Source organism: Vulpes lagopus, chromosome 24 (assembly GCF_018345385.1).
Source record: "Vulpes lagopus strain Blue_001 chromosome 24, ASM1834538v1, whole genome shotgun sequence".
In the NCBI taxonomy this organism is placed as follows: Eukaryota; Metazoa; Chordata; class Mammalia; order Carnivora; family Canidae; genus Vulpes; species Vulpes lagopus.
Window position 1 is genome coordinate 19993647 of NC_054847.1, and position 25097 is coordinate 20018743.

The 25097-nt window shown below is 36.8% G+C and overlaps 1 protein-coding gene across 1 annotated transcript in view; it reads left to right on the plus strand.

Moving 5' to 3' along the window:
* The window catches only part of THSD7B (thrombospondin type 1 domain containing 7B), a 732294-nt gene that overhangs the window by 621733 nt on the left and 85464 nt on the right, over positions 1–25097 (plus strand). Inside the window, exons 15-16 of the mRNA XM_041739265.1 lie at positions 15710–15843; positions 22635–22785. Of these exons, the coding sequence (XP_041595199.1) occupies positions 15710–15843; positions 22635–22785 (285 nt within the window). The remainder of the gene's footprint in view (positions 1–15709; positions 15844–22634; positions 22786–25097) is intronic.

Consider the following 25097-nt stretch of genomic DNA (forward strand, 5'->3'; position numbering starts at 1 on the left):
AATTACAATGTAAGAAATAAACGATTAGAAGTTTAATATAGACTATAACATAGAGAATATGTTGTGGAATGGACTGGGTTATAGAGAAAGGGTAAGCAAATATAACTTTACAGGCATTAAGATCATGCCACAACTCCTCAGCTCTATTATAGTGGCACAAAAGCAGTCATAGATAAGGCCTACATGAATGAACATGTCTGTGACTCAGTAAAATTTAAATAAATAGGCAATATCAGTAAAAATAATAGAGGAGGGATCTCCCAAAATCCTTTCCTGCATAAAAGCAATAAGAATACTGGCAAAAATTGTCCAAGTAATGTTTCTTAGGACTCTGTAAATTAATCAAAAGCTGTGCAATATGGGAAACATTTATTCAAGGAAAATGGCTAAATCTCAGAACAGATTATTACATTTTAAATTGTTTTACATCAGTGCTCATAACTGCAGCTCCATAGTGTTCTTAAATGAAGCTGCCCACAATTGTAGTATAATAAGTAACAATAATAATAAGTAGCCTGTCAGCCACTGGAGAGGGCTGAACAGGATTGGAGCTCCTTCAAGGTCTTATTCTTGAAGAAGTGTCATTATTTAACTGTCTGGTGACTCCCTGGAAGAACCCATTCACAAGGCTATTTTTGTTTGACCTGCCTCAGAACAGGCTCAGTGTGAAGAACTTGGACATATTACTCTAAAACAATCAGAGGTAATTGTTTAACTTGTAGCTACCTGAGACAATAGTTAACAGTAGGGAAAAACAATAGAATAACAAAAAAGCTTAAAAGAAAAAGCTAGGGAATAAGATGTGAACAGGAGTTTGGAAAAACTCTGACATATTCCTGGCAGTTACAAGACCATGGACATGCAGATAGCTGTGCACATACTTATGAAAGCCCTAACAAGAAAGACTCTTTCGCTTCAGGCTAACCTTAAGTCTCTGTGCAAGCAGAAAATTAACACAAAGAGAAAATTGTAAATGGCCTGGCTGAGGGTTAAATGTGTGCCTCAACACACACAGAGGCCCTGAGCAAAGACTGGAGAAATTTTGGTGCCAGGCATTAAGGGGAATCGACATCAGATCATTAGACAGAGATATCATTAGGTATGACAAACAGACTTCACAGAATTAGGTTAAAAAAGTTGATCAACAACAACAATAATAATAGCAGCAACAGCAACACATACTGGAGAGAGGGAAGAAGCTGGTCTCCAGAGTTTCCATATTATATTATTTTAAATATCTAATTTTTCAACAAAAAAATATGAGCTATACAAATAAAAAAGAAGGCATATTCCATACAGAGAAAAATTAATTAAAGATGGGCCAAAGACCAACATTTATTTATTTATTTATTTATTTATTTATTTATTTATTTATTTTAAATATTTTATTTATTTATTCATGAGACACACACAGAGAGAGAGAGAGAGAGAGAGAGAGAGAGAGAGAGAGGCAAAGACACAGGCAGAGGGAGAAGCAGGCTCCATTCAGGGAGCCTGATGCGGGACTCGATCTTGGGACTCCAAGATCACGCCCTGGGCTGAAGGCTGGCGCTAAATTGCTGAGCCACCTAGGCATCCTCAAAGACCAAAATTTAAAGGTAAAAACTATATACTGTTAAAAGAAAACATGGGTGCAAATCTTTGTGACCTTTGATTAGACAACAGATACCTGAAGCTCAAGCTGTGACAGGGAAGAAATGGTAAATTGGATTTCATCAAAACTAACAGCTTTTGTAACTCAAAGTACATCATCAAAAAAGTGCTGAGACAATCCACAGAATGAGACAAAATATTTACAAATCATCTATCTGATAAGGATTCAGTATCCAAGAAATAACAAAGAAATCTTAAAACTCAACAATTAGAAGACTAATTAATCAACAGGTACAGATTCTTAGTAGACATTTCTCCAAATAAGATATACAAATGGCCAATAAGCACGTGAAAAGATGCTCAGATGCTAATCATTAGACATTCGGGAAATACAAATCAAAATCACAATGAGGTATCACTTCACAGCCACTAAGATGTCTATAATCACAATAAAAAAGACAATAATAAGGTTGAAGGTAGCATAATCATAACCCTTGTACATTCCTAGAGGAAATGTAAATGTTACAGCCACTTTGGAAAACTCTTGCAGTTAACAAGTAAGCATAAACAGTTTCCACATGACCCAACAATTCTACTCCAAGGTATATAGCCAACAGAATCGAAAACATAAATCCAATGCAAAAATGTGTACACAAATATTCATAGCATGATTATTCATAACCAAAAGATCAAAACGACCCAAATTTCCATCAACTATCCAAAAATGGATAAACAAATTTGGTCTATCAATACATTAGAATGTTACTCAGCCGTAAACAATGATGAAGTACTTGTCCTACATGTATGAACTTCAAAAATATTATACTCAGTGAAATTAACCAGACACAAAAGGCCACATATTATATGATTTCATTTATATGAAGTGTCTGGAATAGGTAAGAAAAGAGGCAAAAAGATAATGGTCAGTTGCCAGGGGAAGGGGGAAGGAGAGAATGGGTAATGACTGCTAGTGTAGGCATAGGCATCTTTTCAGGGTGATGAAAATATTGTGGAATCAAAAGTAGTGATGATTTCACAACTTTACAAATGCATTTACAAAAACTGAATTGTATACTATAAAAGAGAATTTTAGGAAAAAGTATATCTCATTTTTTAAAAAAGAAAAAGTGGCAGGTCATATTTGGCCCATGGGCCATAGTTCAAGAACATGCAAAAGAAAAGGATTTGTGTCATCTTTATTCATCCAATGGTTAAGGAGGTTCCTGGTGTTACGTAGTAGAACATCAGTAGTATCTGATGAATTAATACATGAGTGAATAAGATACCTAGTTCCAGCTGTTAAACAATCTATAACTGCTGTTATCTGATAACATGTATCTTTAATGAAGAATAGTTCTCATTATATTCATTCTATATTTATTCTATTCCTCCTCAATGCTACTCTGCCTTGTAAGTGATCAATAAATTAATAGTTTTTAATTAAGTCTTGCAACATTGGGCACTTTATATGTCTCAGCTCTAAAAAGATTTTGCCTTTTTAGGAGGAACCATTTCATACTCAAAAGAAATGTCAAAAATTGATGTGACTATGGAATTGTAAATACCCCTTGTATCTTTATCAGAAATAGTGCTATTTTTGGAGTGACTGAAGTTGTTTTGCTGGCTTAGCTGTCACTGATTGTACATCTCTTTTTCTCAGCAATATATTAGGTGCTGTGGAGGGTGAGAAAGCATAAAACTTCAAGGCATTTGTCTCTATCATTCTATCATCCCTCCCAGGTTTTGAACTTGCAATGTTTATTGTAAAGTTTATTAAGTTTATCAAGTTAATCCACATGGAAATGCCGGTGTGTTTTTGACAAAGAAAATGGTGCAGTTGAACTAGATGATCATAAAGTTTACCTTCAGTTCCGTGTTTCAATGCTGATCTTCCTCAAAACAGATATTATTACTTATTACAGTGAACTCTCAAACTTTCTAAAGCTCATATATCATTATTGTTCTTCTCTTGAAAATACACACTAAAGTCAAGAGATGAAAACCAAAAGGTAGACCCTGAGAGTCCCTTAAGTGAGCTGCCAAGAAATCAGTGGCATAACCTAATACAAACCCCCTTTCTCACAGCTTCCTTCTCTGCTCACTAGACCACAGATAATTTTTCACACAGTATAAAGGATCACCTCAAAAAAAAAATAAATAAAGGATCACCTCATGAGTGAAATGAAGGTAACCCCAAAGAGGACCCCATTATTAACTTAATAGGGTCCCAAATAATCCAATAATGGAGAACCAGAATCCAATACAACAAGTAAAGTCCTTGATGGCTGCTCATCTCCTAAATTACTCTACAAATGTCAATTTGTCAAGTTCATCAATCCAAAGCAGGTGATTCCTGCTAAGGCAGATTATTTTCTTTTAAAGACTTTATTTATTTGCCAGAGAGCACAAGCAGAGGGAGCAGCAGGCTGGGTAAGAGGGAGAAGAAGCAGGCTCCTCACAGAGCAGGGAGACTGATGTGGGGCTCAATCCCAAGACCCTGGGATTGTGACCTGAGTTTGAAGGCAGGTACTTAACCAAATGAGCCACCCAGGTGCTTCCTATAGTTTAGTTCAACAGGAATTTATTGAGTCTGTCAAGGGCCCTGCCCATGCCAAAGGCTATGTGCAATGCAGGGTGCAAGGTATCACCTCCACCTTCTGAGAGATCCATAGTCACTATGAGCCTGGCTCCCTCATGCCAGCAGACTCTGCCTTTAGCCAAGCATGGTGAGTGCTGATCACCTTGAATATTACCTGCCTTTCAGGAAGACAAAGTCAGGGACAGCTGGGTGGCTCAGTGGTTGAGCGCCTGCCTTCGGCTCGGGGTGTGATCCTGGAGTCCTGGGATCGAGTTCCGCATCAGGCTCCCTGCATGGAGCCTGCTTCTCCCTCTGCCTGTGTCTCTGTCTCTCTCTCTCTCTCTCTCTCTCTCTTGTGAATAAATAAATAATATCTTTTTTTTAAAAGGGAATACAAAGTCAATTGCTTTCGAAGCTAGTATATTTCTTAATTCAAGGCACCCATAATTGGAATGGGGAAGTGGGGGGTAATATTGTCCAATTGCTAGCATCTATATTCAGAGATCAGAAATTTAGAAATGAGAGAATTTTGAAATTATATAAATCTAAAAACATAAGGCTCGGAATTAATTTGGATATCTACTTCCAAATCATGGGACCAGAGTACAATTATAGGCAATTAGATTTTAATTACTAATGTATAATACTGAAACTCCTGTAAAATTGTAAAGAGGGCAATAGTTTTAGCTCCAGATGATGCTAGCATCATGTTTTGTGCTAGGTGTATGCTCTTCAGGAAGCATGCTCAGAGAAATATTTCTGCACTCATTATATTTATGCAAATATACATCTATTAAGCACAAGGTAGAAACCAGGGACATGAAATAACTTTATATCCTATTTATTTTGGTGGGGCAGGGAGGGTTATTTGTACAAAAAACGATTTCTGGAATCCTTAGTACAGATCCCAGGAAGGCTGCTATTGGTTGCACAGGCACAGGTATATTTATGGTTTAACCGTTTATCCCGGCCAAATTTGTAGAAAATGTCCACTTTTGTAAATGGGTTAACTGATCATACTGTAGCACATTTTAAGACCTTCACTGTCATGTTTTTTTGAATAACCTGTGGGGTGGAAGTACCCAGGAATAGGTTTGTTATTGGTGTTGTATATAGTAATATTTGCTCTTGTTAGACATGACTTCTTACTATCAGCTGTCTTCCCTTTGGTCGCAATAAAGTTTACTAAAATAGAGGCCAGGTACTGTCTGCCTTAAACTATCATTTTCCTGCAGCAATCATCTTCTGTTTTTATTTCATGAAGAACCAGAAAGGTCTGCCTTAGTCCTTGCGTCTTCCTCACTGTCTGCCTCAGAGGAAGAATGTTTGCAATGCAATATTTTTTATTCCGTAAAGCAGCAGCTTCCAATTAGTCCCTAATAAGACTCTCCGACTCAGGAAACTGGGGTGAAAATCGGAGCCAGGATCTCAATTTATCACCATGTAAGTGAATGGCAGGGATTCCATTATCCAATCAATCTTGCCTCTCATTTCTGCAAAGGTCAGGCTGTGCTATCCTGGGTTATAAAACATCATGTGTGACTCTCTGTTTCACTTTAACTTTGTCCCCGACACATCAGGTTTGTTATGGGAGAACTCACACTAAGAGTTCACATTTTAAAAAGCCATTTTGTGCTGTGCCTGGTCTTGCATTTTAACAGGGAACACTGTGAGAGCACAGTGCAGGCTGAGAACAGCTGCTTTATATGTTTATGCACAGAAGAAAAAGGTAGTTCTGTGTGTGTGTAACATATAACCTTTGTGCAAAAAGTCTCTTGAAGATATTTTATAATTATTTTCCTCTCTGGCTCCGGCCTATAAGGAATTAATAATTGCATCTGTTTTTGTTGGATGAAAAGTACAGTGATTTCCTTCTCTTCTCCTGCCTTTTATGCTAGGATCTTGTAGAAATTAGCCAACTTAGGAAGGAAGTTTGCAGTCAGCAATTCTTATGCTTTTCCTTCTTTTATTTTTTTATTTTTTTAAAGATTTATTTATTTTGATTTATGACACACAGAGAGAGAGAGAGAAAGAGGCAGAGACACAGGAGGAGGGAGAAGCAGGCTCCATGCCGGGAGCTCGATGCGGGACCCGATCCCCGGGACTCCAGGATCGTGCCCTGGACCAAAGGCAGGCGCCAAACCGCTGAGCCACCCAGGGATCCCTGCTTTTCCTTTTTTTAAAAATAGGTTTTACTAACCAGAAAAAGGACCATCTTTTTCTTTTTTTTTTTTAAGTTTTTATTTAAATTTTTAATGGTTCCTTTTGTTCTCTTTGACTTCCTGATTGACCGTTGAAATAGTGCTATATGGGACACCTGGGTGGCGTAGCAGTTTAGCACCTGCCTTTGGCACAGGGTGTGATCCTGGAGTCCCAAGGACGGAGTCCCATATTGGGCTCCCTGCATGTGGGAGCCTGTTTCTCCCTCTATGTCTCTGCCTATCTCTCTCTCTCTCTCTCTCTCTCTCTCTCTCTCTGAGTGTCTCTCATGAATAAATAAAATCTTTTAAAAAAATGAAATAGTGCTATATGAGAATTCTGATGCATTTCAGAGTAGGTAAGGTTTATTTGTGGTAATGATTAAACGACTATAGCCTGATGAGCTTAGAGCTCTCATTGCATGTGCAACACCAATTATGAGGCTTTCTTTTTGGTCATGGTGCTGGAAGCCAATTTTGTGCTTGCCTAGTATTGGTAAGTTCTGAGCAAATCCTACAAAGACTGGATTGCTTTTCAGGTCCTATATGGCATCAGATTTATGCCAACTAAGCCAACTTAAGACAAGATAAGATGGTAAATATGTCATGAAAAGTTTTCTGGGCAAATACCCAAGAGTTTCTGCTGCTCTGCTCATTAGCAATACTCCCTGGAATTTAGGGCTCTTAGGAAACTGATGCCTTGTCTTTTTCTTCACAATTCTGTTGGTGAAAAAGAGGAAGCTTTCATGTGTCCCTAGGTTCTAGAATACACTAATCTTAAATAATTTCAAAAAGTAGCACTGATGTTTGGATTGTCTCTTTCATTTTCACTTCCAAATCCCAGTGTCTCTTCTTCCTCATCGTGTTGGAAGCTTTGTGGAAATAGCAGTTACGAAGATCATTATTCCCAAACTGTAGCCTCCTACTGGGACTGCTGCCATTTCTGCCTTGCTCAGAGCTCTCTCCCACTTTCATCTCCCTTCTGTTTGAGGTAATTTATGTTCCCCAAACTTTATTTGGAGTATATCTCTTGATAGAAATCTCAGAAACTAGTGGCTCCCATTGTCTACAAATAAAATTCTATCTCACCACATTTCCCCATTTACTTACCCCAGCTAGCTGCAGTCTCCAGGCTTCATCTCATACGTACAGGGGCCCTTGTGTACAGTTTATGAGAATTATATTTACATTTTGGTTTGTTTGCTTGATTGGCAAATTTCTCATCCAAAGTAGTTCCTATTAGATTATCCTAACTAGGGCTTTTCTCTGTCATTTGTATTTGAGAGGCTGGCCACACAAACATAGGATTTCTCTGCCTAAGGGGTGTGCAACTTAGATTAAACTACTTCTTTATGCAATTATGTTTTTATCATCCAAATTATATTGATTTCCTAGGCATGTTTTCACAGGCTTTTTGCATTTAGTGAGTGAAGAAACAGTTGTATGTATCTTAAAGTATAGGGATAGCATGATGCTCTTAGCTACTGAGAATAAGTGGGAGCTAGCTGTACAAGATCCTGTCCTAGCAAAGGCCAATAAGGAGAGTAAAGACTTTCCCCCAAGCTTTCACTTTTGTTTGACACTTAGGTAATGAGTTGCAAGCCTCAGGCCAAACCCCTTCTCCTCCCTGTCTTGATAAACCCTAAACAGTACCATATACCTTTCTGATCTAGATACCCTGAGGATGTGTGTTTGTAAGAACTGAGGTCTGTTCATTTCTGCTTTATGCCTCTAACTTGTAAAACTTTTGTTACCTGCTGGAAGGCAGGAGTTTCCATTTCAGGCTCTTGTCTACAGAGAAAGTTTCTCCCCTGATTTCTGATGGTCATATGCTGTGACCCAGATAAGTGACAGACTCACCCACTCACATACTTTCTCTTTCTCTCTCTCCATTCATCTATCTATCATCTATCCATCTATCTATCTATCTAACTATCTATCTATCTATCTAACTATCTATCTATCTATCTATCTAATCTTTGCACCAAACTTCTCAACAGTATCTCATATGTAATAAGGGCAGGCAGGCACGTTTTGTTTTGGTTTGTTTTTTCTCTAGTCTGGTTTCCATGGCACAATCTAACTTTGAGACACACTCTCTTTTTAAATTTTAAAATTTTTATTATGGTAGAAATACTTAACATGAAAAATAAAAAATAAAAAAAAACTTAACATGAGATCCACCCTCAATAAATTTTTAAGTATGTAATACAGTATTTGTTATCCATAGCACAAAGTTGTAGGCAGATCTCTAGAATTTATTCATTTTGCATAATTGAAATTATATGTTCAGTATTTAACATCTTCCCATTTCCCTCTTCTTCTACCCCTGACAATCACTATTCTTTGCTTCAATGAGTTTGACTATTTGAAATACCTCCTGTAAGTGGACTCATATAGTATTTGTCCTTCTGTAATTAGCTTATTTCATATAATGTTCTCAAGGTTCATTCATAACCTCCTTTCTGAAGGGCTATTAGTTCAACTCTTCCAGAGTCTTCTGGAAATATCCATGATATTGGCATGGGTTTTTTTTTTTTTTTTTCCCCTCCACTTCGGTGTGATTACTGATTACTGCAAGCTGTTCTACAAAAATCCAATGGACCACCATGATAATAGTCTTTGGCATATTATGAGCAATCTGCAAAAATCCCATCTAATTTCTTTTCAGTTAACACAGCATGGCAGTGGGTGGCATCTCCCAGGGTGTTGGAAAAGTCAGTCTGACTCTGGAGTGAGTTTCCCCCTTATTCTGTCTTTCATGATTGGTTACTAGTGCTGAGGTACAGAGTGTAGGCCTTATAGTTCAGCGTGCCCCAACTTGTCTATGTCAATATGTTCCCTTAATTCTGTACCACCTATCAGACACAGAGGGAGTCTGATCGTGCTCCTGTGTGTATGTGTGTGTTAGTGCTCTACTGTAAAATATCATGTACTGTGTAGGATCTGCACAACCATCATTTTTGTTGATTGCCTATTACCATGCATTTCACTATAGGACTGTAGTTTCATAGTCATTTAAATCATGCATAGTAAGAAATGTAAATCTGCTACTTGGGAAATATTGTGGGTTAAAAAAACTAAGGCATTATTATTTGTTTGCCATTACAAATAATCTAAATTACGTTAACACAGGTAACTGAGCTTTAACTATGGTCTTTTACATGATGACTTGGTGGCTCCCCAAAATTAAATACCCTCTGTAAAGTTCAGGTTACATGTAATATCCTAAGGGAGGCAGGAAAAATGGGGTAGGGGAGGAAGTATGTGCACGGCTTAGGACCCTATTTTTTCAGTCATCAGTGGTATTCAGACTGGAGGTAATGGGTTATGTGCTTTAGACGATTAAAAAATGAAAGGGAAAAAATTCTAGAGGTTAGACCTTCTCATACGAAACATTCTTGCATATTCACTTTAGAAAAAGGCTATTCTGTACAACGTATCTTCTATCAAAATAGAAACAGTAATGTGTTTTTAAGGCATAGCCTCATTGTTAGTCCATTTTTTTTCCTCCTTTTGTATGTAAAGGCAGTAATTCTCTACATTTTTCTTATAAGGATCTTGTACTTTTGGCCAAACTGGATTGAAAAACTTTCTAATGAGCAATTTCAAATACAGCAATGCTTTCAAATTAAATTAAAACTTCATTAATCACAGCATTGCCTACATTCATTTGATGAGTGGTGGTGACACTATGTTTGAGATTATATTCTTCACTGAGACTACAGACATGGTTTGGTATGGGAATGCATTTATGGGCCTCTCAATACAATGTTACAGTTCTCAGAACCTGTACATCTAGCTCAGAAACTACTGTTCTTAGAAGATGAGTACTGTAGCCACCTCCATTACTTTTCTAATAAACTTTCCATTGGTTTTAAGTTCAACCGTTTGTCTCCTAATTTTGCAAATAAGATTCATTCAGCATTTTGAGGTTTATTTTGAGGTGTTTTTTTTTGTTGTTGTTGTTTTTGTTTTTGTTTTTTTTTACTATGAAAACTGAAAAGAAAACATATATATTTAAAACCACTGGTGAACTCACAAACCAGGTATGTGGATAAGTACAGGGCATGCTTGGGAAATCTTTTCAATTACTTTGTAGCTAGAGAAGCTAGTGTGAGAAAGTGTCTTGAAAGAGGAAGCCATCCAGGGCCTTAGTCTTGAACATTGAGTCTGGAACTGGCAGTTGCCCACCTTGCAAGTACGGGTCACTTTATTCCAGATTTCCAGAAAACTCCTTATGTGTTGAGGAACACATTGCAAAAATGTTAGGCATAATGGTTTTCCCACAGATACCAATTTAAAAACAGTTTTGGATTTTTTACCCCCCCCCCCCCATTCACACAAAGAATTGCAACCCTCTAAAAGACTTAGACCTTCTCTTGGAAGTTGGTTTCCTGAGATACTTCTTGCTTTTTTGAAATTATCAAGAGGCTCTGTACCTGAAGCCTTGGGATCAATTGTTTGTGCAGTTACACATATATAAATAAAGTAATAGGCATCATCTACTATGTAGACATCTTTGAAAATTTTGTTCTTGGTTTTCCCTTCTTAGGAATTTATAAATATTAGCATTATTTTCCTCATTGGAAAGATATTCTCAGAGCATGGCAATGTGCCCAAACAAACTAAACAGGCAAAACCCACACACTGTTTGCATCATCAGAGTGGGATTCTAAAATCATCTCAGTTTGAGCACCATTCATCCCATGAATGACTCACTGAGCATCTTCAAATTTTATTTATTTTTACCTAGAAATAGGGATTCTGCTAATCTTGTGTAACTCAAATGACCCTGATGATTGAGACCTGAGACATAAAATATCTTATGTAAACTGTAAACTTCTACACAGCATTTTATGGTGTCCTTGATAACCAGGGGCCAGTGATGAGCACATTGTAAAACATGTGGATGTAGTTGCTTTAGGACTGAACTGTAGCATTGAATGTATTATGCTGAGTAGAGACAAGTGTAAATACATGATTAACACAAATGAAAGCAAAAGTGTACTCGTATAAATGTAATACTTTCCAGTCATTCCTACATTCTTAATAGAGGAATGCATAATTTAGTTGATTAACAGTGAAAAGGAGCAAAATTTGGTTAAGTTGAGGAAGGGTGTAGTATAGGGTTCTCTCCTAAAGGGAAAGCATGAGCCCTGGAGAAACAAAGAAAGGAAACACTAGACAAGTAGAGAAGAGCTGGTTTGGGAGCAAAGCTCTTTGAATTAAGAGATGAGCGCCCTAGACCTGAGGCAAATTTGTACATCTTATGTTAGAAGCTCACAGCATTTGGGGATGAAGGGAACTCATAGTACCTTATTGATCTCACTCCCAGGAGACCACTTCCTCTCATATTCCAATATACAGGCCCTGGCCCAGACTAGCAGGAATTTCTGGTCCTAGATGGGTTTTTGAACTGATTGTCAAGTTCTGCTGAGTAAGTGCCCAGCATGGAAGTCTCCAGCATGAAGACTTCTACATGGTTGTTGACTGGCAGCTTCACTGGAGCAAAGGGTTTTTACTACAGAAAATTGGAAGTCATTTTTCCTTTATTTTTGTTTTTATTGTGGTTATTGTTTGTGTGCTTTATTGGAGCCCTTGAACCCTAGGACTCTGATATGCAGTAATGACATCTGCTGAGCTCCAGAGAGACCCTGCTTCCAAGTTTATGCCAGGGAAATCTGTCTATAGTTAGAGATGGATGTCAGAAAATAGTACTTAATTAAAATGATCAATTGCAATGAGCAGAGACTTATTTAATAAATATTAAAAGACTCAGTCAATGAATGAGTTTATGATGTGACTCTGGAACTAGCAAAATTATAAAAACACAATTCCCCACTGAAGAAGTAATAAATAGAACTCATTACTAGGAGAATGAAATGTTGCCTCTCTCAGAGGATTTAGATTTTTCAATGGCATTTTTAGCATCTATGGCCCTATTAAACCCTGTTATTTTCTTCCTAATTTGTGCCATTTAGGAATGATTTTCATTTAACTTTCCCATGGCTCATTTCTTTCCTTTGGAACATTTCCATATGATTCCTTGATAAAGTCCATGCTTTAACACATTTCCATTATAAAATTGTAATAAGCACCAACTAAATAGCAATATGAAATAGATATGAAATAGCCAGAACATAAAGGACTGACAGGAGAAGAAATTGGCCATCTGGGTAGTTAATTTTTATTCTTGAATGCCTGCTGCACTTTTTGCCTCTTGTGGTTGTTTCCAGTCCTCTCAATAAGCTTCCATGCCTAATGGACAAGGACTTTAAGGAGATAATTCTCACAATTCTTAAGGGACAGTCTGTCTTTCCCATTACAAAATCATCACGCAGCACCTTTTGATGACGTAGTGATTGCTATTCACCTCAACCCCATTATGGAAAGGAAAGGCTTTTGTTTTTCCTCCTTCTTATTGTCATTTGGACTTTTTAAAATACCCCATTCATATTATGTTTAGTGAGTCTGTTGTTCTCTAGAGAATTGTGTGAGGGCCAACTAGCAACCTGGGCCCCTTCAAAAATTAGTTTCAATTCAACAAATACTTATTGAACCCACTCCATTCTCCATGTCTTGTGAAATACAGATACCATCGAAACATAGCTTCCACCTGCCTAAGACTCAAGTTTTTTTTGTTTTTTTTTTTTTTTTTTTTTAAGTAGCCACCCAAACAAATGCTGCTTGTCCAGATCTGACTTTTGTTAGAACTAGAAGCATCCTTAGGTGTGAAAGGTACAAATTGTGTTTCTCTGAGCTTATTCTCTCAGTTTTATTTAAAGTAAAAAATAGACATTAGATAAAGTAAAAAGTAGACATTAAGAGCAAAGTGAGAAAAGAGCTAAAGTAGTGTGAGAAGCAGGAAACACTTAGTCAGATGGCGACTTTATTAAATGTGTCTGCTCCTCCAGCAACACAATGAGGTTCTAACCACCAGCACTGTCCCAGTCCCATATGTGTGCATCCTGATGTTGTAATCTGGCCACAAGTCTGCTTAAAACTAATACTGTCCACTGAGTACCAAAAACATGTAAAAAAGAGGTCATGGGCAAAGTCTTGTGGAACTGGTGGATTTCCTTGAAGGAAGGGTAGGGGTTTATCTGCTAGCAGTGACAGTATAAGCAGTATTAAAATAGCATACATTTATGGGGGGAAAAAACAAATCAATCCATGTGAATCTTTTTTAAGAGGTGCTATTTTTTTTTACCCATTAGTTAAGAAGGTCGGTCAACATCTTCATACATAGATTTCCCCCCCTCTCTTCCAACAGCTTTTCATTGAGGTTAGCTACTCTACTTAGGTGTAGATTGCAAAGCATAAAGAGTAAAAATAGTAAATCGAATATGCAATCAGACATTCATTCAAATGTGTAAATCAGAGCAACAGACAACTACACAGGCTTTCATTATTCTATGTGTCTTTGGGCTTTATGCACGAGGGAGGGTGAAAATGTAAGCTCTGCTTAGTATTGATACCTTTAGAAGAATAGGTCCCTCTCAGAATATTCCATCCATTTGCTCACAAATTCATGCATGAGGTATGGGAAGATATATTTTAATTAATATTTTCATCTACCCCCGATTTATACAAAGTGCTCTGGCAGACTTTCATGTATCTCATATGAAAGCCAAAGAGCTTTATTTAAACTGTCTGATACATATTGAAAAGCTTATAAAATGAGCCCACAAATTCAGTGCAATCTTCATTCCTGTGGTATAGGGGAGTTGGCTAAACCCTCAGCTTTGATCACCTCACTTTCCAGGTGTCTGTTCCATTGGGGTCATGTCTTCATTTTTATAGATTTTTTCGTCTTACCTTTACCATGCTATGAGTCAGACGTTTCTCCCTTACAAGTTATTACCTCCTTATTCTAATGTAGGTTCTGCTTCCAAACCTTTCATTCCATTCTTGGCAGCATTCACAGCATGAAATGTGCTTCTTTTATTACTTAATTCTTTACTTTCCTACATCTATTTCCACTTCTATTTTCCCATCTCCTTTCATTTTGCCCTCACATATTTTTCACTTTGTGATTTTCTTTTTCCTTGTGTGCTCTACATGAGAGAGCCAAATAGAACCCCATGGTTAAAAATAGTTTCTGACATTATTTGTGATTCCTAAGATGTAGTCTCACAAATAACCTTTTCTCATTTGATTTCCATCTAACGTGCTGACAGTGCTCCAATCTTGTTTTCTGATTATCCCATTACATAGTGCTTTCCCTCACATTTAGTGGAAACTTGCAAGTAATAGTTCTGTTTGGATAGCACTGCCTAGTCATCATTTACAATTCTGTGGAATTAGAAAGGCAGTGGGAGAAAAAATCTCGAGCTTAAGTTCTTATTTAAAAGGAAGAGCATTAATTAACTATTTTGGTAATAGGTTGAATCACTCTTCATCAGTATGCTCTACTAGAGCCATTTTTGTGATCTAGAATAACCTATCATGCAATGAAACATTTTCCTACTGAGGGAGAGTTCTGTGCTCTAAACTGAGTAATGCATTTTAAATTCAGTGTTAAAAAGGCGGGCAAACTCAATTGACTATCCATTGGAATACAATTTCAGGAAAAAAAAAATCATCACAAACAATTGCATAGGAAGTACCCTAAGAATTCATTTACTGTAATCATTGTTTTTATCATGAAATTGTAAATATTCACAATCAGTAATCACTCATACCCAGTCTCTAATAGTCTAGCAGTGTTTGTCTTGTGTGTGTGTGTGTGTCTGTGTGTGTGTGTGTGTGTGTTATAGCTATGCTCTGAAAACATCCTACAAATAGCTGAATTCATATGAAGCCACAATACCCAGGAGGCTAAATGACTGCCTGTTAGCATTGATCATTCGGGGTCATAAAGAGAAATTTCCGGTGCAAATAATACCACTTTTCTTATGCATTATAAGGACTTCTTATATTCAAGAGTAAATTTTCCTTACATATATTTGTTTCAATTGACATGTTAAAGTACATCTGAGAATATGATATGCCATATAATTGAGAGCTGGACCATCTAATAGATGTTTTGTGAGGTCTTTGAGGAAATGAAATGGTAATGGAATTCCTATTCTCAGTGATAGGAAATGACCGTCCTTTGTTCTCTTCTGTGAAGGTATACCATTATGTCTTAGTTGATTACCCCTGTATGTTTCTTTAGGCAAGTCAGTAATTTCAGAGAAGCCAAATACATCTTGCTTTTGGGGAGTGTAATTTGGCTGTTTTAGCCAGAGTATAGTTCTTGGGTTATGTTCCACAGGCATTACTAAAAGATAGGCTGTTTTATATAACTTGGATAGTTCCACATAATTTTTTGTTTCTTCCCTCTTCTTGACAGGTGCATGAGGCAGTCCCATGCTACAGTGAATGCAATCAGTATTCCTGGGTTGTAGAACACTGGTCTCCATGCAAAATCCACAATGAGCTGAGGTCTCTGCGCTGTGGAGGAGGAACGCAATCTAGGAAAATCAGGTGTGTGGAAATGGAGACATTTGGGAAATGGGGCAGTGGAACTTAAGCATTTTTATAAAAAAAAAAAAAAAAGAGTGTTGCTTGTCCACATGCACTCTGATTTTCATACCACATACATTGGCTTTTGCTGATCATTAAGTATCTTTAGAAGCATATGTGTCTTAATTGCTATGTGTACAGTGGAATTTCCTCTGCAGTGTGGTCACAATCTGTACTGTTCCTTGCAAAAGACATCAGTGGGAAAGCTAACTGTATAGGAGCAGGCTGGAATCCTTTCATTGATTCATAGCCATCACAGTTAACAAATCGGGAGATTTTTGGCTGTGACACCATATCTCTTTTTTGCTCTATGGGTAGTGTAGCTAATGGACATTATCTTAATTTTGAATGTCAGTACATTGAAAAGGTCAATTTAAACCCTCACTATTGGTCTTGGAAACTAGAGTCTGAGAATATAAACAACAGTGGTGAATTTTAATATAAAAAGAGCACACCTCTGAAAGAATTCAGTATATTCTGGGTTATTTACAGAGGGATCTTGTTTAGAGTTTTTGTTTTGTAAATACAGGTAGTAATAAGCAAAGGAAATGGTCAAGTTTGTAAAAATGACCTATTTAAAAATGAATTGGAAAGAATTCCTTTACCAACTGAGGATAATGGTAATAAATGTTAGACTAAACAAATTGAAAATGCAAATATTAATGATAAACAATAGTATTATGTAACATCAAGAAGAAAATGTAGTTTAGTCAGCTAACTATTCAGTTGCATTAGCACATCATTTTGTGAGAGGAAGCTCCATTTCAAATGGACGTGCTCAAGTCTTATAACTCCCTGTTGAGTTGTTACATTGAAGTCATTTGTTAAGGCAGAGCCTACTTATTTGTGTTGATTGTTATTCAACATCAGTGAACTTACTATATTCAGTAATTTATTATATACCTACCATTTCTGAGACTTAGTCCCAATGTTGCAAAATCACTGGTAGCCATGTTGGAAGAAGTAGCTGTTGATGAAACTATCATCAACCCAAGCAAATGGCTAATAGACAAATTATCTTTCTTTCACATTTTCCATTCCCCTTTCCTCTGGGGACTAGTATGCTCAAGCTCTCACAGACTTTTTCTCTTCAAAATCTGTGTCTCCTGTGTCTTGTTCTCATGGTCGTGAAAAATGACTGATAACTTAGCTTATTAAGTAACAAGCAGATGAGTTGTGGTACCTCCCACACTCATCCCAACCAAGCCTCTTAGCAGTACTAAAGCAAAATCTCAGGAGAAAAAGGAAAGCTTTAAGAGAATAAATTGCTACCGACAGAATTGTGGCAGGCTGACTGAGGAAAAACATACTGAAACAAGAAGACCTTTAAGCCATACTCCTCAGCTCAAACATAAAAAGCTCAATATAATAAAAATAACACAGCTACTGAATACTACTCTGTTATGGGCTGAATTGCATTCGTGAAAAATCTATGTATTGTAGTCCTAACCTTCAGCACCTCAAATTAAGGCTATATTTAGAGATATGCTCTTTAAAGAGGTAATTAATGTTAATGAGGTCACTGAAATGGACCCTAATCCAATTTGATTCATCTCCTTATAAAAAGAGGATATTAGGACATAGATACACAGAGAAGGAGGAACATGTAAAGACACAGGGAAAAGGCAGTCATCAGCCATCTACAAGCCAAGGAAAGAGGTGTCAAAAGAAACCAACCCTGTCAACACCTTGATCTCAGACTTGAAGCCTCTGGAAAGAAGCTTGTGAGATAATAGTTTTCTATTTTTTTTAAGGCATCTAGTCTGTGATATCTTGTTGTGGCAGATTGTGTTGTATGCTTTATGTGTACGGTCACATGTGAATCGTGCAGCAGATTTTCTAGGTATCTTGCATTTCAAACTTTTATTGACCTTAATAAGATACTGTTATAATGAATAAAATAGCTTATCCTTTCTCTTTCTTGAAACTTTCAAACTGGAGGACATCTTCATAGTTCAAATTGGGTTGCAATCACTTATTATCTTAAAAAGATATTCTATGTATCAGGCAGTCTAGGCACTGAGGATAAAAAAAAGCGAACAAAAGAAGTTTCTACCCTCAAATAACTTCTAATATAGCAGCAGAGAAAAAGACAAATACATAAATACAATGGAATGTCTTTGCTCTGAAATGTCAAGAAAAAAATTGGGTTGGAGTGATGGGGGGGGGATACTGTTTTGGAGAGATTGATCAGCAAAATATCCAAGCAGAGATCTAAATAAAATGAGAGACCTGAATGAATATGAAGATCTGTAGAAAGAAATCCCAGGGAGAAGGAGTGTCCAAAGCAGAAATCTTCTTGGCTTGTTACAAAATGAATAACAAGATGTCCCAAATGGTTGGTGCCAGAACTCAAATCATACAATCTTCTAAAAGAAGGTAAAAGGATTTTTTTTCTAACTGTACTTGCCATGAAATGTTTGAGGCAGAGGAAATGACATAGTCTTATTTACATTTGAAAGGACCATGTTGGACGTAGAGAAGGTATTTTGGGGTATATAAATAGAAGCAGGAATGAAGGTTTCAAAGACATTCTAGAATTCCAGGTGAGAGACCCTGATGGCTGGACTGGCCTTGGTAATAATGAAGGTGGTGAGAAGGTCATATTTGGACTATATTTGGAAGGTACAGACCACAAGATTTATTTATAAAGTGATTGTAGAATGTGGAAGAAAGAAAAACATCAAAGATGACTGCTATGTTTTAGTGCCTAACAGTCATAGGAATGATGGTGCTATTTGTTGAATTAAGGAGTATTAGGACATTTGAGAGAGAAAATCAAAAGCTAGCTTTTGAACACATTAAATTTGAGATGATCCTTGCCTTCCAACTGTGACAATACAGACTGGAGTTCAGAGAGAGAGACAGTGGTATAAATTTGGGCATCAGCAGCTTATGCATTTGATGTATATTGATAAGAAATGACATAAGAAATTGAACCATAGGGAATTTCAATATTCATAGTTGACAGCAAAGAGCTCTACAAATGAGACTGAGAAAAGGGCTGTTGGAGAAGGAGGAAAACCAAGAAACATGGAAGGCAAGAAGGTTTTTCAAGAAAAAGATAGTAATCAGTTGTTTCAAATGGTTCTCAGAAATTTACTAAGATGACAATTGACTGTTGAGTTTGGCAATGGGGAGTCTGTTAATGATCCAGGTAAGAGGTTTCTCTGGAATGGTAATAGAAGTGTGATTAAATTCAAAGATAGTCATGAAGGAAGTGGGGGAGAAGGCTGTGGGGAAAACAAATATGCTTTAAAGCAGTTTTGCTCTGAGTTTTGAGTAGAAATGAGGTAACAATTGAAGGGACATATGGGAAGGAAATTGATGACGCAGGGTGTAACTGCAGGGGCATTTTCATTTGGGAACATCTTCAATTTCAGTCTTTTTAAGTCTTTACTCTTGGGCTTGCCAAAACCCCCAGAAAAGTCTTTTCATAAATCATGTTGAAAATAGATAATCCTAGCAGCCACTGTTTTGGGAACCTAATGAAAGAAGGCTGTTGATGTGGTAGGCAGAATGGTGGCCCCCCAAAGATATCCGTATCTAATACCTGAAGTCTGTGGATCTGTCACCTTACACAGCAAAAGGGACTTTACAGATGTGATTAGGTGAGGATTTTGAGCCAGAAAGATATTTCTGAATTGTCTGGGTGGGACAGGTTATTCACAAGGGTTCTTAAGCATGAAAGGGGAAATGAAAGGGAAAGAGGAAAATGTGACCACAGATTCAAGGGACAGAGAGATGAAAGTCTGTTGTTTTTGAAGATGGAGAAAGGGACCATGCCCAGGGAACGAGGGTGGCCCCTGGGACCTGGAAAAAGGTAAGGAAGTGGTCTCTTCTACAGCCTCCAGAAAGGAATCCAGCTCTACCAAAGCACTGATGTTAGCTTAGTGAGATCCATGTTGGGTTTGTATACTACAGAATTTTAAGATAATAGTTTACATTCTTTAAAGCACTAGGTTTGTAATAATTCTTCCAGTGTGTTAACTTGTACTCAAACCCTTGTTTTCAGTATGATATTCCCATCCTTAAGTGAGCCATGTGTTCTCTAGCTCAAAGACTGTCTCTTTTTGTGATCCTCTCCAGATAATAAATCTTCAGTTACCTGCAGGGGGAGGGGAGGGGCCATCACATAGCCCTGTGGATTGCAGGAGGAGATCTGAGGGCCCAGGTACTTCTTAAACATACTTTCATAAATCTTCCAGTTTTTCAGCCTCATCCATATTTCCAGAGGTACTTGGTGCCCCACGTTCCTGAATTTTTTGTGTGTTTTGTGGAGTAAATTGAGTTACTTTCTTTTTTTTTCCTTGAAGTCTTAGTATTTCAGCCTTCTTGCTATACTAGTTCATCTAGAGTCCAGTTCATTTATTTTCCATTTGTTTTCTTTGTCCTCACCCATGTTCTTTGTCTTGTAGGGTAATGCCTTTCCTTCTGCCTTGGATTTTTGAGTTTTCTTTGTTTGTGGGTTTTTTTTTTGTGGTTTTTGTAACAAATTCCTTTACTATTGTTTTTGTGGCATATTAGGAGTGAACAAAGACTAATGCGTACATTCAACTGGATGCCACTGACTAGAAGTCCTATCTCCTTTTTCTAAGTGAAATAATAAAAGAATGTCAGCTGATAGTGTGCAGGCAAGAAGGAAAGCAATTTCCAGCTTTTAAGTTTGTCCGGAGCAAGACATATAAGCTATTTTGTGGTCCTTCCTTCCACTATTGACTATTACCACAAAAGAAATTAAAGTCCATAGATGACTCTATACCATGCCTCCCTATATTAGAAGGCATTACTTACATCTTCTACCATTCTATGTTAACTTCATTTTTACAATGTACAGGTTTTTATTACTTAGCAAGTCATAAAGCTTACTATGTTCTGTACAACGTAGTAGGCTACACTGCAATTTTCCTGAATTAAAAAAAAATTACATGTATAAAAGAAACTCCTAATGTATAGGATAATTCATTCTAGCCAAGCATGATTTGGAGAGCACCAATAGCTCTCCAGCATGTCTGTCTTAAAATGCTTATTCCTGTGCCATTGTATCTCAAGTGATCACATCAGCAAATGGCACCACTTATGTCGTCATCATTGTCATTTTCACCTTCACTGTGATTATTATTACTAGAAGAAGAATATCATAACAATAGGGATCTTCTTTCTTTCTTCTTTGGGGGGAGGGAGTGTTTGCCCCTGCAGCCAGGCAAAGGCTTAGTACATAGTACTCAAAAATATTTACTAAATGAATTATTATAAATAAATAAGTACTAAGTTTGTATCCCATGCCTAGCAAAAGAGGCTTACTTGTAGCTGGTATTCCTTAAACATTTTTGAAAAAAAAATATTTCAAACATAAAATTCTAATTGAGATTTAATGTAAATACAGAGAAATGCCCCTCGTAGGAGTATAGTTAAATGAATTTATGCAACAGGGATACTACTGTGTAACCAGCTCTGAGGCCAAGAAATAAAATATTACCAGGACTACCTTAAGCCCCTAGTAGTAAGTAACCATTCCCCCAAAGGTAACCACTATTCTGACTTCTGACACCATACATGACTATTGCCTATTTCTTTCTATGAATGATATCATACAGCAAATTGTTTTGTGTCTAGCTTCTTTTGTGCAGCATTTGTATTTTTGAGCTTCACTCATGCTCTGTCATTTAACAGTAGTTCATGCTTTCCCACCATTTACCACAATATATTTATCTATTGACCTTGTTGTTGAATACTTGGACTATTTCTAATTTGGATGATTACAAATAGTTCTAATATGAATATTTTCTGTCAGTTTTTTTTTCTTTTTTGGTGCACATTCATACACATTTCTTTAGTGTATATAAATAGGCATGGAATTGTGGGGTTATATGATATATATATGTTGTGCTTTAGCAAATACTGCAGACTAGTTTTTCAAAGAGTTTATGGTCCAACCAGCAGAGTAAGAAGAGTTAGAGTTGTTGTATGTTCTTGCCAACCCTTGATATTTTCCTTTTTTTTTTTTTTTTAATTGAAGCCATTCTGGTGGATACATAGTGTCATACTGGTACAACACTTTGATTTTGATTGGATTGGATAAATAGCATGATTATCTTGCCTTTGCTAGCGCTCATCTCAAAGTCCGACACAGATTAGGCCAAGAATCTGCGTACTGTTTCCTCAGATGCTGCATGAAAATGCTGTTACATATTGCCCTTTGGTTTATGATACCAAAATTCCTTACTGAAATGCAGAAAATACCTGAAAGAAAAACATCTTCAATTATGTTTCACATTCCTTGGCCATGACTTTAAATGTGTTGGACAAATATTAGGGAAGTTTGGATGATGTGAGATAAAAGTGTAGGAAGGGTCTAAGTCATGGGAATTGTGAAGTGTCTCACTATTACAAAGTGATGAACTCATTCAGAGAAGAAGAGTCTTCAAGATTTGTTACAGTAAAAAGAAAATCCACTCTGTGCTGAACCTGAGTAAAAAGAGAGCAGGTCTCTTGACATGGAGAGTTCTTCAAGGATTACAGTGGTCCCCAGTGTTTCCATCCTTCTCTCCTGCTCCGACCAAAGGGTTATCACTCAATAGAGGTCAACTGGCTGAAGAAGGAAAATTTTTTTCCCCTTGATTTCTTTGCTGGCCTTATTTTATGTTTAATTATCTTTGAGGGGAAGATCTACGCTATATCTAAACTACAACCAAATTTACTCTCCACTGTTTTAAGTCTCCACTGTTTTATCCTGTGATCTTGCCTTGCAGATGCATGAATGCTGCTGATGGTGAAGGGGGAGCCGTGGATAACAGCCTGTGCAACCAGGATGAAATTCCCCCAGAAACCCAGTCCTGCTCTCTCCTGTGTCCCAGTGAATGTGTCATGTCTGAGTGGGGACCTTGGAGCAAATGCCCACAGGTAATTTCTCTTCCCTTGTCAATACCCTAATTCTCCAGCCCTGCCCTCACTTTTGACTGCTAATTCACACTACTTGCTCTCCAAAACATCCTTCTAGTAACACGAGAACATAATTTTACCTAAGAAGAAAGAAAAAAAAATTTAGCGAGACTGAGCAATTTAAAATGCCAGTGCTTCTCGTAAGGCCTTTATCATGGGAACATGAACAAGGAAAATGAGCCTATAATAATCACACTAGGATTCGAATGCACACCCATTGTTAAAGGGGTCTTCTTTAGTACCAAAATGATTCTCATTATAATCTCTTGGTTCTGTTCCATTTTTATCCTGGCAGAATCAATTATATCTTAGTAGCTCAACTCTACTGTGTAATTTAGCTTCTGTTCATGATGATCTGTTTTTGCCTTTTGCTGTTTTCCCAAAGATGAGGTGTTCTTTTGTCATGTTCTTCTTCCAAAGCTGACAAAAAGAAAGACCCTTTTTAAAGTCTAAAGCATTTGCCTTTAATTTTCTTTTTTTTAAAAATGGAAATATAATGTGACTATAGAAAAATAAATATTCCTCAAATAGAATAGTTCCACTTAATATTCTCAGAAGCTAAACTCTGATATTTTAGACTTGTATTTTGGCTTAACGAGCTGAAAAAGAAAACGAGGGTAAGGAATATGCTATATGGCTCCAAACATTAGGAAGGGAGACATAGGTTTACTCTGAATTCAATGGCAATATAATGTGTGGGATGATTGTGCAAAATCTTTGTATAGAAATGGAAAGTATTTTTGAAATCAGTAAATATCCTGCATTTGCAGTTTTGAAATATTGACTCATCATTAATTTTTGCAACCTTATCTTTGGCATTCCCATAATTCTATTCCTGAGATTTCCTTTTGTATTTTTTCTTTGTTGAGTCGTTTTTTGGGGGCTAGGACAACACTACATTAAGATGAGGTATTAATTAAGGGAATTTATAGGAATGGAATGTTGGTCCTATGTTGTGTATAACTTAAATATGATGAAAGTTAATATTTACTGGGCACTTACTGTGTGCAAGTCACATGTAAAATTATTCTCTTTAGTCCCCATACCAATCCTATTAAGTACGTTAAGTACATACTATTATCAGTCTCATTGCACAGATGGAGAAACTAATTCTCAGGAAGGTAAGTAGCTTGCACTGAATAAGTGTTGGAGCTGGGCTAAACTTTATACTACCAGATGAAGCCAAAGCCTTTGCCTTATGTCCTTGGCTCTTAGAAGAATTAAGGTAGATCTAGATCCATACTTTTCTTTCTTTAAGATGTAGCATTTATTTATTATAAAAACAGAGCAAGTTAGCTGTCTGTATGATTATTCTGTGACCACATATGTGTAGTCATAGGTACATATATTCACACTTTAGAAAATGTGGCAGTGTACATTCTTTATTAATCAACTTGCAGACTTAGCAATCTGAAGAAGTTAAATGTAGAGGTCATGATCTTACTTTGGTGTTTTTCTAATTTGCTCATAGTAAATTCCATTAAGGTATAATGATTTTACAATGAAAATGTTGCCCTTTTAAATTCAAAGATTCTGGCCACTGAACTCAAATGTCCTTTATAGGAGTATTTTATACAATGTTGTGATGGTCTGGCACTCTATGTTTATTTCTTTGGGTTTCTAAAAGGCAATTTTCTTTAAGGTTTGTTTTTCCAAAGTTAATCACACTATTTTTGGAGCATTCAGAAATTGGAGATAGAGAAAACATTTCAGCCTCCTTTCAGAAGATGACATAAGTAGTTACTTACCTGTCAGCATGAAGAGAAAGGGTTAGTCTGTCAACTGCTTATGCACCTGCTAAGTTACATCTTCATTATCATCATCATAGCTATGACAACAGTAATAACTTTCATTGAGCACATCTTATGTAACAAGCAGAGTGCTGGAATTTCATAACACTATGCTTTGATGATAGGTATTTATCCACACTCATTCAGGTCTGTTCTATCACAATGGCCTAGCTGTCTCTCAGATGCCATGCTGCTCTTGAATGTAAATAAAGACTTTAAAATGGAAAAATAAAAAGTAGCAATCAGGGCTCACAGTTGATTATCTTCCCCATCTCTTAAATATGTTACATAATTTTAATAAATTGCAACATCCTAGCATAATGCTCCAACATCATAGGTGCTTAAGCAGTACTTGACAATGATCATGATCATGATTATAGTGAAGTTAGCAATCTGGATCTTTGTACTTGAAGTTTAATTAGCACTTCAATGTGCATTTTCTGAGAAAAATAAAACAGTTATTGTGTAATTATTCTCTATAGT